Below are 16,657 nucleotides of genomic sequence, written 5' to 3'. Positions count from 1 at the left end.
CCAATGCATTATGGTTTCATGGTAGACTTAATTCGGGACTCGCTAGATCATTTGGACGGTTGGGAGTACCTTGTTTGTTTTAAGTTATGGACAGTACTAAAGTTTGCAGGAGTCACATGATCCATCATATGAAAATATAGAACCCCTTTATAACTTGCTGGATGGTGATGCTTCAATTGTACTAACTTGGCCTTCAAACTCATTTCTGCATTAGTTTTAGGCCCAAAGATACCCACGCATCGCCTCCGAACAAAAACTAGATCAATAAACGTGCTAGTTTGATGCAATTAATGAAGTTGAGATACTCATACAACTGGGATGTTGCACCTTTCTTACATGCCAAATATTATCTTCCCTTGAAGATCCAGTGCCCAAAATTTTTCAATAGTTGAGTAGTTCATATCTCCCCTGCAATGTTCTCAATAGATTATTATTCTAATGGCAAATGTTTGACTGGCTGGAAAGCTGTAAGAGAAAAAAAATTAGCAGCTATATGAATTTCATATCTTTAGTTGAACTTGAAAAGTAGGAAGCCTGACGAAACGCTTTTCTGTACTGAAACTGAATCCAAAAATATCTCTTGTCATCGTCATATGTTCAATATTAGTTACAACATATCACAAACATTCTTAATGGTCATTTGAGCGTACATCGCAATTGAGGCATGCACAAGCATATTTTATTTCTTACTTTCCCTCTTATTACACTGGTCTCATTTCTCATATGCCGTTTTATGACCTGTATGTACAATAAACACAACATAATCTGCTACAAATAAAAATGTTTAGAAAAGTCGCGCCTCGAGCAGTAAAGGAAGCATCAAAGCACCCTTTAAACTTATCAGGCATATAAATCATACATATCGATTTCAAATGATTAGATGAAGTAAAAAATAAAATCAATGTTATCCTAAGTTACAGCACGAAATAGGATATCTCACTCCCTTTAAACTTACAGACAACCACTCAAGAAACAGCTAACTTGACTGGTACAACTCATTTAGTTCTTGTTCAAAGGTAGTCGTTAAAGCCTCTCGCTTCAATTTGAGTGCTGTTGTAACAAGGTTGCTTTCAGGCGTCCATGGGTGTGAAAGTAATTTAATCTTCTTCGGAATTTCAAAGTTGTTGAGATTTGCCTCTTTTGCAACCTGTCATCAAAGAAAATGTCCGACATATAAAAGTTCGCTCTACAATTTCTTATTTCTATACCAGCAAAAGAATTTTCATATCATCGTTAATCTTTTGTTGAGAAAGTATATTTACGCCAACCATGCATAAGTCCTTCAAAATCTTTGAAAAAGCAAACAGATGTAAACCACTGATATGCAAATTGTTACAAACCACTGACTTACGTGCAATATAAGTCCTCTTAAGAAGGCATTATGGCAATTGATTTTACATTATATCGTGGAAACATTAACGAGATCAAGTGGTGAATTATTTGTAAATTCAAGGAACAGCGAAATTAGCTAGAGGGTTTTCCTATTTAAAAGAAAATAAAATAGAAAATCTAAGGTGTTCATTAGTATGAAATAGTAGGAAAATTAATTTCTAAGTTAGAGCAATTGAGGATATACTATTCTCAAAAGCAACTAATATGACGTTCATTCGCAGGGAATAGTAGGAAATTAATTTCTGAGTGAAAATACTATTCTGAAAAGCAAGTACTATTCATACGAACTAAAAACGAGTAGAGATAACTAGGTCATTCACGATGTCATGATTTAGGCAAATCTTTTAGGTAAAACGAACGTTGTGAGACATTTTATTTCAGGCATTATCATGTACAGCCATATAAAATGTACTGAACATCAAATCCAACTTTTACTGATTATGAGAAACTGTCAATATCTTATCTGGATGGTTCAAAGGCATCTTTTATTATCCAATAATGTTAATGTTGAGTGGGATAAGGTTGTTAATCATCATAGATTCATCTAAAATCGGGATCTACTAAAGGTGGAGAGCGGACAGGGATCAAATCTTTTAAGATGCAAACATTTTTTTGATTATTTAGGCAAATCTTTTTGGTAAAATGAACATTGTGAGACATTTTATTTCAGGCATTATCATGTACAGCCATATAAAATGTACTGAAAATCAAATCCAACCTTTACCGATTATGAGAAACTGTCAATATCTTATCTGGGTAGTTCAAAGGCATCTTTTATTATCCAATAATGTAAATGTTGAGTGGGCTAAGGTTGTTAATCATTATAGATTCATCTAAAATTGGGATCTACTAAAGGCGGAGAGCGAACAGGGATCAAATCTTTTAAGATGCAAGCATTTTTTTTATTACAAAATTTGAGGAAAGGTTTGCACCTCCGAAGATTTGATTCCTCTTGGCCTAAATCACATGACACGAGGACACGAGACACCGAGGACACGTAAATACGAGTATTCAATACGAAACACAGTGACCTGGAAACAGGACACGAGGGACACGTTTTATATATATTTAATAAAATATATATATATATATATATATATATATATATATATATACTGAAATATAGTTTTTTATCCATATTAAATTGCAGGTTGCAGCTTATCTAATCAAATTAAAATATAATTACTTCTCAAAGTTCATAGTTCACTTAAAAAAAATAAATAGAATCAAAATTTACTATTTAGAAATTAGAATGTGATATGCTTGGTCTTGATTCTTGAATATTCAATGTTCATTGTTCATGTACAACTTACAAGCACATAAGAAAATAACTAAAGTCTAATCCTATTGATTTCCTCTGCCCCTCTTGCGAGAAAATGCCACAGCTTTCCCTTTCCCTCTAGATGTAGATGCTGGTGCTGATGGAGTTGGTAGTGGAGTTTGCTATGCTCTAGAAGCTGAAGAACTAGAAGTAGGAGCTATAGGAGGTAGACCACGTCCTCTACTAGTGGCAGGGGTAGCCCGGGTAGGTGGTGTCTCCTGGAAACATTACAATCTCCCAATCCTGAAAAACTGATAAGTCTGCTGCAATTTGAATGAAATTTAAAATTCTACTTTCTCCATATGAAATCCAATGAAGCCGGAACCAATCTCAAACATCCTGAGTCATTTCATGGTAATGTTAAAAATTTAAGTAAAAGGATGAAAATGAAGATTAAGGAGAATGTCACTTTTACTTTAAGAATTTAACATTGCCATGAATAGCATATCAATACTAGGGCCTAGACTTGATCATTAAGTTGCCCCACTCAAAAATTATTTGTTTCTTTAAAAAAAATTGCAGCTTATGCAGGCAATGTTTTCTATCAATGGAATACGTGTTTTCCAAATGCAGGACACGATGAAAACCGGCGAATACGTTTTACATTTTACAGGACACGATGAAAAACGTTTTCGACACGTTTTAGGGCTGTTTTCGTGTCCGACACGTAAAATACGGGACACGGGACTTTGGAGGACGTGTCCTGTAACTTAACTCTTGGCTCTAGGTAGATCTGAACTCAAGATGAATCTATACTGGGTCTTAATAATATTATTATTTATATTTATATAAACTTCAGCTCTCTATATATAGAAATATTTTTATTTTTAATTTTATCAAAATCCTATCATACATAAAGTTATATATACATATAAAGATGTTTATAATTTTTTAAATTTAATATCATGGTTACTAATAATTTTAATGTGATATGCATATTATGATTATTTTTTTCCAAAAAAATTGTTTGTAATTTTATTAATAAAAATAAAACTACAGTAAAACAATTTGAATTGAATCAATTTATTATTTTTATTTCTTTCTTTCTTTCTATTATTTTTTTAATTGCATGGACATAATGTTTTATTATTATTACTTCTTTTCTTTCTATTATTTTTTAAAATTGCATGGACATAATGTTTTTTTATTATTATTTTTTTAATTAATTTCAATTTACGAACAATACAACATCTCTCCCATATTAAACCGACATTTAAATATTTACACTCACTCTCCCATAGTCTCTTGTGCAAAAAAATGTATTTTCTCCTTAGGGGTCACTTTGACTAGTTGCTTTAAATTACATTTACTTTTTTTTCCTATTTTGTTTTAAACAAAAAGCCAAAGACTGATGTTAAACATCTCACAAGTGTCAAGGCAACTTGGGAGGTTGGTAATATATCATCAATGGTGAGACTTGGCAGCAATGCACCCAACAACGAAGTCTCTTATATGTTGGGATATATATTGTTAGTTATGAAGATACTTTCGATTTGATGGTATATATCCTTGTTTCCCATTTAGTGACATGGGTAATCCTAGGGAAAAAGAATTCTCCTATATTTGAACTTGCCAACCACCAACCCTACCATGATCTACATATAGCAAGTCATAGATATCTTTCATCCATTCTCCAATCAATGCATTCATTGATCTAGCCTACTCATCCGATGAAGGTGGGACATCTATTATGAGGAAATTTTGTTGATTTGCGGTAGCATCGGATGTGCTATAGCGACAAAATTTGGTGGAGAGGTTGGGACACGTGAGATCTCAAATACCCAGAAAGGATTGGGCAGATTCTAAACAGTTTAGGAGATATTAAATAATTAATATTTTTATTGGAGTCCTTAAGTCTAAACTTAGGGAAATTAAAATATTAGTGTGGATTAATATAAAACTGTGTTAGAATGGTCCAAAACACATGGATCAAGCCAGATCTAATCTTAGTAATTGATTAGGGATTTAATCTCGGTCTTTGATATGTCAATGAGAAAAGTATAAGAGGAGGCTTGAGGGTCACTTGGAGAGTACACCAGAGTGATCAATCATTCTATTATCTATAGTGGGGTTTGCTAAGAGAGATAGAATCAGTGATCGAAGTTGCTGATAAAGGGCATTGAGTACAGAGAGACAGAGAGACAGAGATAGTGTTAGGAGTGTTAGGAAACCAGCTCACAAAAAGATAAAAAAGATAGATCAACGCCTTAGAATTCAGCGTTTTGGAGGAGGCAACCTCCTTTACATTACACAAATGAACAATTCTTGGATGATACAAATGACTAAACCTCCCTTCTATATATAGGAGTCCAAGAGGTCATAATATAATCAAGCCAACATAACAGTAATAACATAAGGGCACAATAATAACAATAGTGGGTTTCTATGGGGCACACTAATAACAATATGGAGACAATAGATGCACAATAATAACAATAAGGGATACAATGACAATAGTAATGGGGAAATCACTAATATTATAGGGACCTAACATGCTCCTCTTTCCAAAAAGCATTGTCCTCAACGCTTGAGTAGTTTTGAATGCTTCTGTATAAAATTCTTATCCTCCCATGTGGAATCTTCAGCGGATAAGTTCTTCCACTTGATGAGATACTCCGAAATTGATCGCTTTCGTAGTTGTCGATTTCTTGTTTCTGTAACTGCTTCCGGTTCCAATATGATTTTTCCTTCCTCGTCAAGTTCTAGCAATATTGTTTGAATTGGGAGCTTGTCACCTATAACCTTCTTTAAACATGAAACATGGAAAACTAGGTGCACTCGAGAAGCTGCAGGAAGCTCCAATTTGTATGCCATAGTACCAATCTTTTGCAACACCTTGTATGGACCATAATACTTTGGTAATAATTTATTATCCTTCTTAGCTTGCTTGAAGGACATTTGTTTATATGGTTGTAGCTATAAGAATACCCAGTCACCTACATCAAAACTTCCTTCGCTGCGATGTTGATCTGCCTACTGTTTCATTCTATTTTGCGCCAACGTGAGGTTATATTTTAAGAGTTGGAGAACTTGTTGTTGATATTCGATGTGATGTTCCATTGCTTGAACCTTAGAATTTTCTCTTAAATATGATGTGATGGATGGGAGATGATATCCATAAAGTGCCATAAATAGGGTCATTTTTGCTGCAGTATGGAAGGAAGTGTTATACCACCATTCAACCAGAGGCAACCATTTGATCATTATGTCTGTTTATCCGATAGAAAGCAACGAAGATATCCTTCCAAAAATTTGTTTACTATCTCAGTTTGCCCATCAGATTGAGGATGATAAGATGAGCTATGAGCTAACTGAGTATCGAGACAAGAAAATAATTTTGACCAAAAATTTCCAGTAAAAATGGGATCTCTGTCACTCATAATAATCTTTGGATTTCCATGTAGCTTTTCAATTGTTTTCATAAATGCAGTAGAAATTGCACTGGCTTTAAATGGATGCGATAGTGCACAAAAGTGTGCATACTTGGTAAATCTGTCAACTACCACCATGATGACACTCTTTCCTTTAGACTTGGGTAAACCCTTGATAAAATCCATTGAAACCTCCTCCCAATGTTGGCTTGGAATGGATAAAGGTTGTAATAGACCTGAGGTCTTAATTGTTTCAACTTTATTTTATAAACCAAACATTCCGCCACAAACTTCTGAATATCCGATTTAAAGCCATCCCAAAAAAATTCCTTAACCCTATGGTAAGTTTTTAAAAATCCTGAGTGCCCTCCTAAGGGAGAAGTGTGCATTTCCATAAGAATCTTTTGTTTGAGTTGGGAATTCTTACATAGGTATAAGCGATCTTTGTACCATAATGAATCATTTTCCAGCTAAATGTATCAGATGTACTGGGATATTGTTGTAACTTTTGAATGAGTGCCCACACTTCTTCGTCATTCTTCCATTCATCCCTTGCTTTGATTATCCAATTTGGTTGGATAATAGAAATGGCAAACATCAATGCTTCCACATCCTCATCCTTTCTTGAGAGTGCATCTGCCACAACATTTTGCTTCCTTTTTTGTAGATGATTTCAAAGTCATAACCCAACATCTGTGTGACCCATTTTTGTTGCTCTTCAGAGGATAATCTTTGTTCTAAAAAGTATTTAAGACTTTCATGATCCGTTTTTACCTTGAAGTGTCTTCCCATTATGTAGGGTCGCCTTTTCTTAAGTCCATGTAGTATTACCAACATTTTCCTTCTCATAAATAGCTTTGTGTAAATACTTTCCTTTGATTGAACGACTTTCGAAGCAATGGGTCTTTCATCTTGCATTAAAACAACACCAATTCCATTTCTTGAAGCATTACATTCCACAAAGGTTTTTGTGAAGTTCGGTGTAACTAAGACCGGTGCTTGGCACATTGCCTCTTTAAGATGTTCAAAGGACTTTGTTGCTTCTGGAGTCCATCAAAATGCATCTTTCTTCAATAATGTTGTTAGGGGTGCTGCTATTTTCCCATAATTCTTAACAAACTTGCGATAATACCCTGTCAACCCGAGAAATCCTCGCAGATACTTTATGGATGTGGGGATTTTCCATTTTCTTAATGGCTTTAATTTTGCTAGGGTCTACCTTAACACCTTCATGAGATACTTTATGACTCAGATATTCCACCTCTTGTACTCCAAAGAAACATTTGGATCTTTTTGCATATAATTGTTTCTCCTCCAATAGTTTGAGCACCCTGTCAACATGTTCAACATGATCCTTCCAAGACTTGCTGTAGATTAGTATATCATCAAAAAATACTAACACAAATTTTCTAAGGAAGGGTTTGAAAATGGAATTCATCAAACCTTGAAATGTAAAAGGTGCATTGGTAAGGCCAAAAGGCATGACCAAAAAATTATAATGACCCTCATGAGTTCTAAATGTTGTTTTCGGAATGTCTTCAGTCTTCATTCTGATTTGATGATATCCTGAACGAAGATCCAACTTGGTGAAGTAAATTGATCCATGCAATTCATCAATGACAAGAATGGGAAATTTATCTTTAAGTGAGTTTGTCGAGCTCCCTATAATCCGGACACATGTGCCATGATCCATCCTTCTTGTGCACCAATACTACTAGAGCAGAGAAAGAACTTTGACTAGGTTGAATTATACCAGCTTCTAGCATTTCTGCAACCATATGTTCAATTTCACTCTTTTGGGCATAAGGATATCTGTACGGCCTGATGTTTGGAGGAACCTTCCTGGACTCAAATGAATAGCATGATCATGATCACGAATAGGTGGGAGGCTTTTGGAAGTCTCAAATACCTCGGAGTGATTGTCCAATACTTTTTGGAGATCTAGAGAAATAGATGATTTCGATGTGGGAACCTCTAGCGAACATAATTGTGCAATTGTGCCTCGTTGTTCCTTCTTTAGAAGCTTTGTCATACCGTTAGAGTTGATTATCTTTCTTGGTTTCTCTGCAATACCCTTTAATTCAACTTCCTTTCCTTCCACAAAATTTTATGAAAAGTGCTTGAAAATTAAAAGCTATTATACCCAAGGATTGTAGCCTGGACTCCAAATACAACATCTACACCACCCATTGGAATGGAAAGCATTGGTCTATTCAATACATATTCTCCCATGGATAGCTTGATATTATGACACTTTCCAGAGCAATTTATGGTTCCTCCACTTGCAACCATCACTTGACACTCAGATGCTGGATATAAGAAGCAATTCAATTACTTGGCTATCTTACAATGAATAAAATTATGGGTACTTCTTGAATCAATCAACACTATTATCATTTTCTTCTTGATATGTCTTTCTATCTTGATAGTTTGAGGAGTGGTAATTCTATCCAATGCATTACAAGATATAATCGGATTCATTTCTTCTTTATCTAGGGTTTGTTCCTGGAGTATATCCTCTTCTTTTGACATTTCTTGTTCCTCTTCACAATCTATGTAGAATAATTTCTTTTCAGCACATTTATGACCTTTAGTGTATTTGCTATCACAACTGTAACAAAGCCCTTTTGCTCTTTTTTCTTCCAATTGTTATGGTGTCAACCTTGTAGGTTGTGGAAGGCTAGGGGCAACAACACTTCCATCTTTATAGTTGAGTGGTAGGCTTCCTGGTTGCCATAATTTTGTTTTCCATTTTTCTTGTTAACCTAAATGCCTTCTCTAATGAATCAGGTTCCCAAAGGCAAACCTCATGTTGAATATTATCCTTTAAAGTCCCTATGAACACATCAATCCTATGCTCCTCTGGAATATCTTTTACCCTTATGTTCAATTTTTAGAAGTCCTCAATGTGCTCCATCATTCGACCCTTTTGTTTGAGATTTATCAATTGGCTAAAAAAGGTGTTGCTTTTTGTATTCTCATAATGTGCTATCATTTCTTCCGTAAAAATTGCGCAAGTGACAATTTGTTTACGAGAGAAAAGCTATCGATACCATACAAATTAATTTGGTTCCAAATATAAAGTTGTAATACGTACCTTTTATGTGTTTTGCATATTATGGAGATCGAAAAATTGCTCCATCTGTAGTATCCATGTTCCGGGATCCTTGCCATCAAATTTCCTCATATCGATTTTTGGAACATGGTGGGTCTTCAATCCAACATTAGAGTCTATGAAATCATGATCAAAATTTCTTTTGTTCTCATCATGAGTTTCATTTACTACCCTTTCACCATTAGTAACCATTTCTTGTAGCAACTTATTCAAATTTATCTTCAATTCTTCCATCTTAGCATCCATGCCATTCATCTTAGCTTCCATGCCATCCATCTTAGCTTCAGTTACCTTTTGTGAGAGTGAAATTTGTTGTACTTGGTCTTGTAATTTTGATATATCATGTTGCATTTCTTCCTCTTCTTCACGAGTCATGCTAGAGCTTTCAGGTTTCTTACTAGGTGTTTCCATTTTCTTTTTTCAGGGCATCAATTAATGCTAATAATTCTTCACTATTCCCTTTGAATTCCTTCAAACTAATTTTTCAAACCAATCTTATGCAAAATTTTAAAAAAACTACACAACTTTTTTTCACTTTGTAAGAGCTCGATATTGAATCTGTTGTATCTCTGTAACTGTGGATCTTGAATATCTGAAATTGCATCTTGCAGTAGCCCTTTGAGTCCTCTTTCTAACCCCACAAGTATGATCAAGATTGGATTCTCCAAGGAAGAGTTATGCCAAATCTCCCACGGTGACCTGATTATAGCCTAGTTCAGTAGAGCGAACTTGTGCAAAGTGCTACGTGTCACTGTTTCAATCTTAGTACCTGAAACTGATATACAGAAAACTACAGGTCGTCCTCTTTCTAAAACTTCTTATGGAAGTTCAATTTGATGCTCAGAACAAAAGTTATGACAATTTTCCCCAAGTCACCTGTTTGGAATGTAATTCGGGAGTCTGCAAAAACTCTAGCTTCCTCAGATCATATCTCCAAAAATATAGCGCGACAAGCTCTGAAATTCAGACCCAAAATTCAAAACAATTTCAGCTCAAATGGTTTTTTTTTTAGCTTCTGAAACGTCGCAGAAAAGAAATTATAGCGAAAATCCCATGATGACTTGTTTGGAGCAGCAAAACCCTAGAATCCAAAGCTCTGATACCAAATGTTAGGAAAACAGCTCACAAAAGATAGAAAAGATAGATCAATGCCTTAGAATTCAGCGTTTTCGAGGGGACAACCTCCTTTACATTACACAAATGAACAATTCTTTGATAATACAAATGACTAAACCTCCCTTCTATATATAGGAGTCTAAGGGGTCATAATATAATCAAGCCGACATAACAGTAATAACATAAGGGCACAATAATAACAATAGTGGGTTTCTATGGGGCACATTAATAACAATATGGGGACAATAGGGGCACAATAGTAACAATAAGGGATACAATGACAATAATAATGGGGGAATCACTAGTATTATAGGGACCTAACATGCCTCTCTCTTTCCGAAAAGCGTTGTCCTCAACGCTTGAGTAGTTCTAGATGCTTCTGTATAAAATTCTCATCCACCTATGTGGAATCTTCAGCGGATAAGTTCTTCCACTTGATGAGATACTCCAAAATTGATCGATTTCGTAGTTGTCGAGTTTTTTTTTTTGTGACTGCTTCTGGTTCCAATATGATTTTTCCTTCCTCATCAAGCTTTGGCAATATTGTTTGAACTCGGAGCTTGTCACCTATAACCTTCTTTAAACATGAAAAATGGAAAACTAGGTGCACTAGGGAAGCTGCAGGAAGCTCAAATTTGTATGCCATAGTACCAATCTTTTGCAACACCTTGTATGGACCATAATACTTTGGTGATAATTTACTATCCTTCTTAGCTTGCTTAAGGGACATTTGTTTATATGGTTGTAGCCGTAGGAATACGCAGTCACCTACATCAAAACTTCTTTCGCTATGATGTAGAAGTAGCAGGACTCGCTGATGTGGATAAAGATGGATGCGAATGGTGCGATAGAGAGAGCTACAGTGCAGGATTCTCGAGAAAATGCGAGGCTAGCAGGCTGCAGCAATGCGAGGCAAATGAGTGTTGCACCAGTGCAGGATGACACAGAGAGGTGTGCAACGGTGCGAGATGCAGGGAGTTGTTGCAGCAACGCAGAGGTCAGAGAGGGAGCACTTGTCAGTGACAGAGGGAGCTTCAACATCAGGAGGGTCTTTAGCCCAACAGAGATGTCAGAGTTGGGAGATCAATTATTTACTTCTCAGTAAATGAGTTGCAGTGCAACAATGGGCAGCACGATGCAGCATGATAAGAGGAGTTGCAGTGCGGATGCAGTGTTGGGAGAAAGGACCAGCAGCAGCACGGATGCAGAGGGAGCTGTCGTACAAATGCAGCAGTGGCAATGGCAGAACCATGGGCAGCAGTACAAGATACAACAATGCAGAGGATTGTGGGCAGTGGGTCTAGCATCAGCACAGGGACTGATGCCAGATGATCAAAGTAATACTCAGTGAGAAGTATTGCTAAAGCACAGTCCTCGCTAAGAGGGAGTGTTGATTTGTGGTAGCATCCGATGTGCTCTAGCCCCGAAATTTGGTGGAGAAGTTGGGGCACATGAGATCTCTAATACCTAGAAAGGGTTTGGGCAGATTCTAAACAGTTTAGGAGATATTAAAATAATTAATATTTTTAATGGAGTCCCTAAGTCTAAACTTAAGGAAATTAAAATATTAATGTGGATTAATATAAAACTGTGTTAGAATGGTCCAAAAGACATGGATCAAGCCAGATCTAATCTTAGCCGTTGATTAGGGAATTAATTTCGGTCGTTGATATGTCAATGAGAAAAGTATAAGAGGAGGCTTGAGAGTCACTTGGAGAGTACACCTGAGTGATTAGTCATTCTATTCTCTAGAGCGGGGTTTGCTAAGAGAAATAGAATCAGTGATCAAAGTTGCAACTGAGGGGCATTGGGTACAGAGAGACAGAGAGGCATAGATAGTGTCGGGAGAGCAGCACAAGGACTAGAGAGAGTGATGCAGTAGCAACTAGGGCTCACGCAGGGCCACGCAGAGGCAGCCAAGAGCTGCGCAATGCTTCAGAGAGGCCAGCGTTGCTGACGCAGAGGGCTAGAAGGTTGACGTAGGGCCTCCTGAGGCTGACGTAGGCCCATTCAGGGTGATGCAGGGCCAGCGCTGGGCAAAGAGAGGCTGACACAATCCAGAAAGGCAGACGCTAGGGTTTTTGGGGCTGAATGGAGCTGAGGAGTTGCCGAAAGGATTATCCAGGGTTTCAGCAGGGACATTTGTCTCAGACTGAGAGGTACTACTGCCAAGGAAATTCTCTGTTGGGTAAGCTGGATTTGGCACCCAGATTGTACTCTGAAATTTCTTAATAAGAAAACCCTCAGATAGCTGCGCTGGTTTTCTCGCATTGGGTTTTTAAGGGGACATTGGTCCAAAAATAACGATGTCATTTGGTGTGATTGTTTCTGTTTCCTTCAGTTGATGATCTGTAATATGTTGAGCATGCACTAGTGTTTATTTTCAGTATTTACATTGTAAACAACTTGTTATGTAACAAAACAAGTAGGTAGGAATAAATCAGTAAAGTGAATGGAGGGTTTATAACTGGTAGACTTAGAAACTTCAATAAATTTAACCATTTTTGCATTCAAACGCCTACAATTAATATATGAGGCACTCTAACATGGATCAAAGGTTGAAATTGGATTATAGCTCACTATTAGTTGTGCACTTGTTCCCTTACTCCACCTTCATGGTTATCATGCATCCCTAGTCTAGAGTGACCTTCCTTAGGGTCTTTTCTTTCATTGTCTAGGAGGGGCACAAATAGGAGGCTCTAATGGTGGTAGTGCTCCATCTTATTCATATTTAAAACTTGTTATCATTCCTCTATGTCTGTTATCCCATCTTTTATTGATTGTTATCAGTCACTCATATTGGTTCCTTGTCGGATTTGCCCTATAAGCAAAAGTGGTTGAATATACCCAAGATTGAGATAACTATAAAAAAGAAAAAGGATGAGCCAAATGTTGATCATGCCTATCAAAGTAAAAGGAATTCTCTATGAACATCTCAACCTTGCTAAAGTGATAAATTGCCCACCATTAAAGAGATATTATGTGATCATTATCACTTCATAAATTTATAAAGCTTGTTAGGAAAGACATATCATATCTAAGAAAGAAAAAGGAAATTATGGGGGCTTGGAAAAACAAAGGAAAAGGAAGATAACTCAAGCAGTTAAGTGCTCCCTCTACAAAGGTGCTCATGGACGACGGTCTACATAACTCACCATAAGACTATGGTACTATTACCCACCACCTGTGGGTAGTGTATATAAGAGATGTTTTTCTCCTAGACGACCCTCAGTGGACATGTAACAGCCCCTTGCGACCACCATATAGCTCGATGTGCCATTATTTACGCCACCTGAGCCAGTCATGTGGTCCCTCACCCACTTGTGATGATTGTACGTTTGAAGGTGGGCCTCTCGGCCTCGAAGGTAGGGTTTTTCATTGGTATAGTTAAGTAATTTTCCTTACTTGTCATGAGTACTTTTGGGCATGGATTGGTGGGGGGATTTGGCAGAAAGAGTGGGATAGGTCTGTATTCTTCTCTCCATTTCCTTATTCTGTGGTTAACCATGTATCCTAGTCCTATGGGATCTCTTTTACTGGCCACTAGCTTTGGGTTTGTTACCACTCAAACTAGCAGCAATCCTAGAAGAGGATCCTAGAGGAACAACTACTAGGTCAAGGGAAACAACGGAGCAATAGCCTACTCTCACCTCAGCTAAAGTTCCCTATTCTTTACGAACATTCACCGATGGGAGGAGACCTGGTATGAAGGGAATCACCTAGATAAATGGGCCAATAAAGGGAAAACAGTGATTCCTGAAGAGGCCTATTCACAATAGAGACTCAAATAAATAGCTCACTTGAGAAGCAAGGTGTAAGGCTCTCTCAGAAGGGCCAATGGGATTTCAAGGGCTACAGTTTGCAAATAAAACTTATGAAGGAGGGACCTAGACCTAGAAACTCTTGCGAAAAATTGGTTCCAAAAAGGCCTTTGTGAAATTATCTTCAAAAAGTTGTGGGACCATACGAGACCAAGTGGACCCAAAATTAGGTCAAGTAAGAGGAATTGGTCACTCAAAGAGGGGCTTGAACTAATTGTGGAAGAAAAGAGGAACAATGGAAAAGTCTTCTTGGAATGGAATGCAATGATCCAGATGAGGTCATTAGCCAAAGGAAACCTAGGGCAAGAAACAATCCTCGAGCTAGGGCTTGCACTATCTCGAGATCCCACCGTCATATTTGCTTCAAATTTGGAGGGCCTCTATACCAAACTCTAGTGCAGTTGTGGACCAAAAATTGAAGTGTTTGGAAGGCTAGATCGCGAGATAATTGGTTCCCTAGGTGACCTATGTATGCTAGACCTAGAAAGAAAGAGAGAGAGGTGAGAAAAGTATGTTTTAGGTGATCATTTATGGAGGACCAATGCCTAATCCTTTGGGACCTCTGAAGTCAGGATCTCGTATAATGACACCAAACCCAAATGGAAACTGCCTATAATCCTGCATAAGATCCAATGCATCCCCTAGGCTTCTAATACAACCAGTTATTAAAATAATCGGTTAAAAGAGTTTACAAATCATGGACAACAAAGTGGGCACTTCATAATGGCATGCCCTTTCGTGGTGGGCTTTGGCATGTGCTAGTGTCTCCAAGCTCCAAAGTGGGTTAACCAAGTACCTTATTACGTGGTTTCAGTCCTTAAAGGGGATAGTATGTCCAAGGTACATCTCTCTAGTGGGGGTGGAAAGTGATAAATAAGTGGAATAGAGTAGGGAATGAGAAGGGAATCCTTGGCCACATATTGGGGCATAGGGGTAGCAAGATAAGGGGAAGCCCACATCTGGGTATGTAATGTCTAAGAGGGAGAAATCGTGGTACATGAGGTGCCTTGGTCTTGATTTTCCCACCCTTCTTTATATGCCTTTTGCCTTCTAAGAATTTTCTTTCATTAACTGCTCTGGGCTCAAAGGACAAGAGCATGATGTATAAGATATAGCAGTGATTACCTCCTTTGAGTTAGTGCGGTTCATTGCCCTCTCGGGGTTCGGACAATCATGGGTTCCAAATTGATAAAGGAGGTTCATCTAGGGCCAATGGAACCAAGGTGATGACCATGGATTGGGGTAGAGCTCATGAATAAGCTTTTGTCCACATGCTAATTATTTTGTCCCAGCCATATTTTGCATTTTGTGGTACAATTTCTTGTTAAATGTGGCCCACGATGCTTTTTTCTTTTCTTTTAACTGCTTCAACCTCTAGGGCATCATTCCAGGCCTAACCCAAGGTGGGGGCAACGGGATAGGGAAGTTGACTCGATGTGGACCCGAAACGGAAATGTGGACCTAGGTGGGAGAAATGATGAATGGGGCATAGTGAATGGAAAGAGAGTAATATATGCGGATAAAGGAGCGGGACCACGCACCCAAAGTCAGGGTTTCCCAAGTAGTACCACCCTAGAACCCAATGGTCAATAAAGAAGATCCCATGGGACTAAGATCCAAGGGTAACAACCAAAAGAGATCAAGGGGGCAAGAGCACAAACAAAGCCCACCCTTTCCGCCAAATCCCCCCATCAATCCATACCCAGAATACTCAATTACCAAATGACAAGACATACCTATAGATTCAAGAGGCCTACCTTCAAACATACGATCAATACATGTGGGTGAGGGACCACATGGCTAGCATAGGTGGCAAAGAAACCGCACAATGAGCTAGTAGGAGGCCGCAAGGGGTTGCTGACTGCCAGCTGAGGCTCATCATGGAGAAAAGATTCTCCTAGGGATATCACCCACGAAGTGGTGGGTAACATCTGGCTCCAACTAGGACGTGATCTCTCGAAGAAGTGGACAAGGCTACTCGAAGGGGAGGTTACGGGAACTCCAACAATCTCTTGATCATTGGAGACCTATTATCTGCACATTTCAAAGATCAAAGCCATGGGGCAACATGTTTTTCACGATGTCTTATGATCACCCACGCTTAATGTTAGCCCATAAATCAAAAAGAAATAAGATGCATTTCTTTTTCTTAAATACAATCTAATCTATCATGAGAAACATCATATGCGGTTAGTTCTAATGCAAAAATCATCATGCAATGCATCCTACGCTAACATGTATGTAATAATGCTAATGCTAAGTGCAACCAACATATCGTCATATCAATATACATATGCTTGCCAGTATGACTATTCATGCAGCAAATCCCAAAGCGAATGCAAACCCAAACACATGGAAGATGTTGTGGGTGGGGGGTCGGAAAAGGATGTGATCTAGTCTGTGAGATCTTCTCTTGCAACCAAAATATAGAGATGTTAACAACCAAGCTCATAAACGTTTGATGGATGGCAACTTCTGGCATATCACTTCCACTATTATCCTTATTATTTACATCATGGCT

At 37.8% G+C, this 16,657-nt stretch overlaps 1 protein-coding gene across 7 annotated transcripts in view; it reads right to left on the bottom strand.

Moving 5' to 3' along the window:
• Window positions 1-665: 665 nt before the first annotated feature.
• The window catches only part of LOC149231870 (long chain acyl-CoA synthetase 9, chloroplastic-like), a 298,899-nt gene continuing 282,907 nt past the window's right edge, over window positions 666-16,657 (bottom strand). For all 7 annotated transcript variants that reach the window (XM_089379304.1, XM_089379303.1, XM_089379301.1 and 4 more), the window contains exon 12: window positions 666-1,147. In XM_089379304.1, the coding sequence (XP_089235430.1) occupies window positions 977-1,147 (171 nt within the window). In that variant the 3' untranslated portion in view covers window positions 666-976. The remainder of the gene's footprint in view (window positions 1,148-16,657) is intronic.

This window comes from Pinus tabuliformis, chromosome J (genome assembly GCF_031772625.1).
Source record: "Pinus tabuliformis cultivar Carrire ecotype Pingquan chromosome J, CPIR1, whole genome shotgun sequence".
In the NCBI taxonomy this organism is placed as follows: domain Eukaryota; kingdom Viridiplantae; phylum Streptophyta; class Pinopsida; order Pinales; family Pinaceae; genus Pinus; species Pinus tabuliformis.
This window is presented reverse-complemented; position numbering and strand designations above follow the sequence as displayed.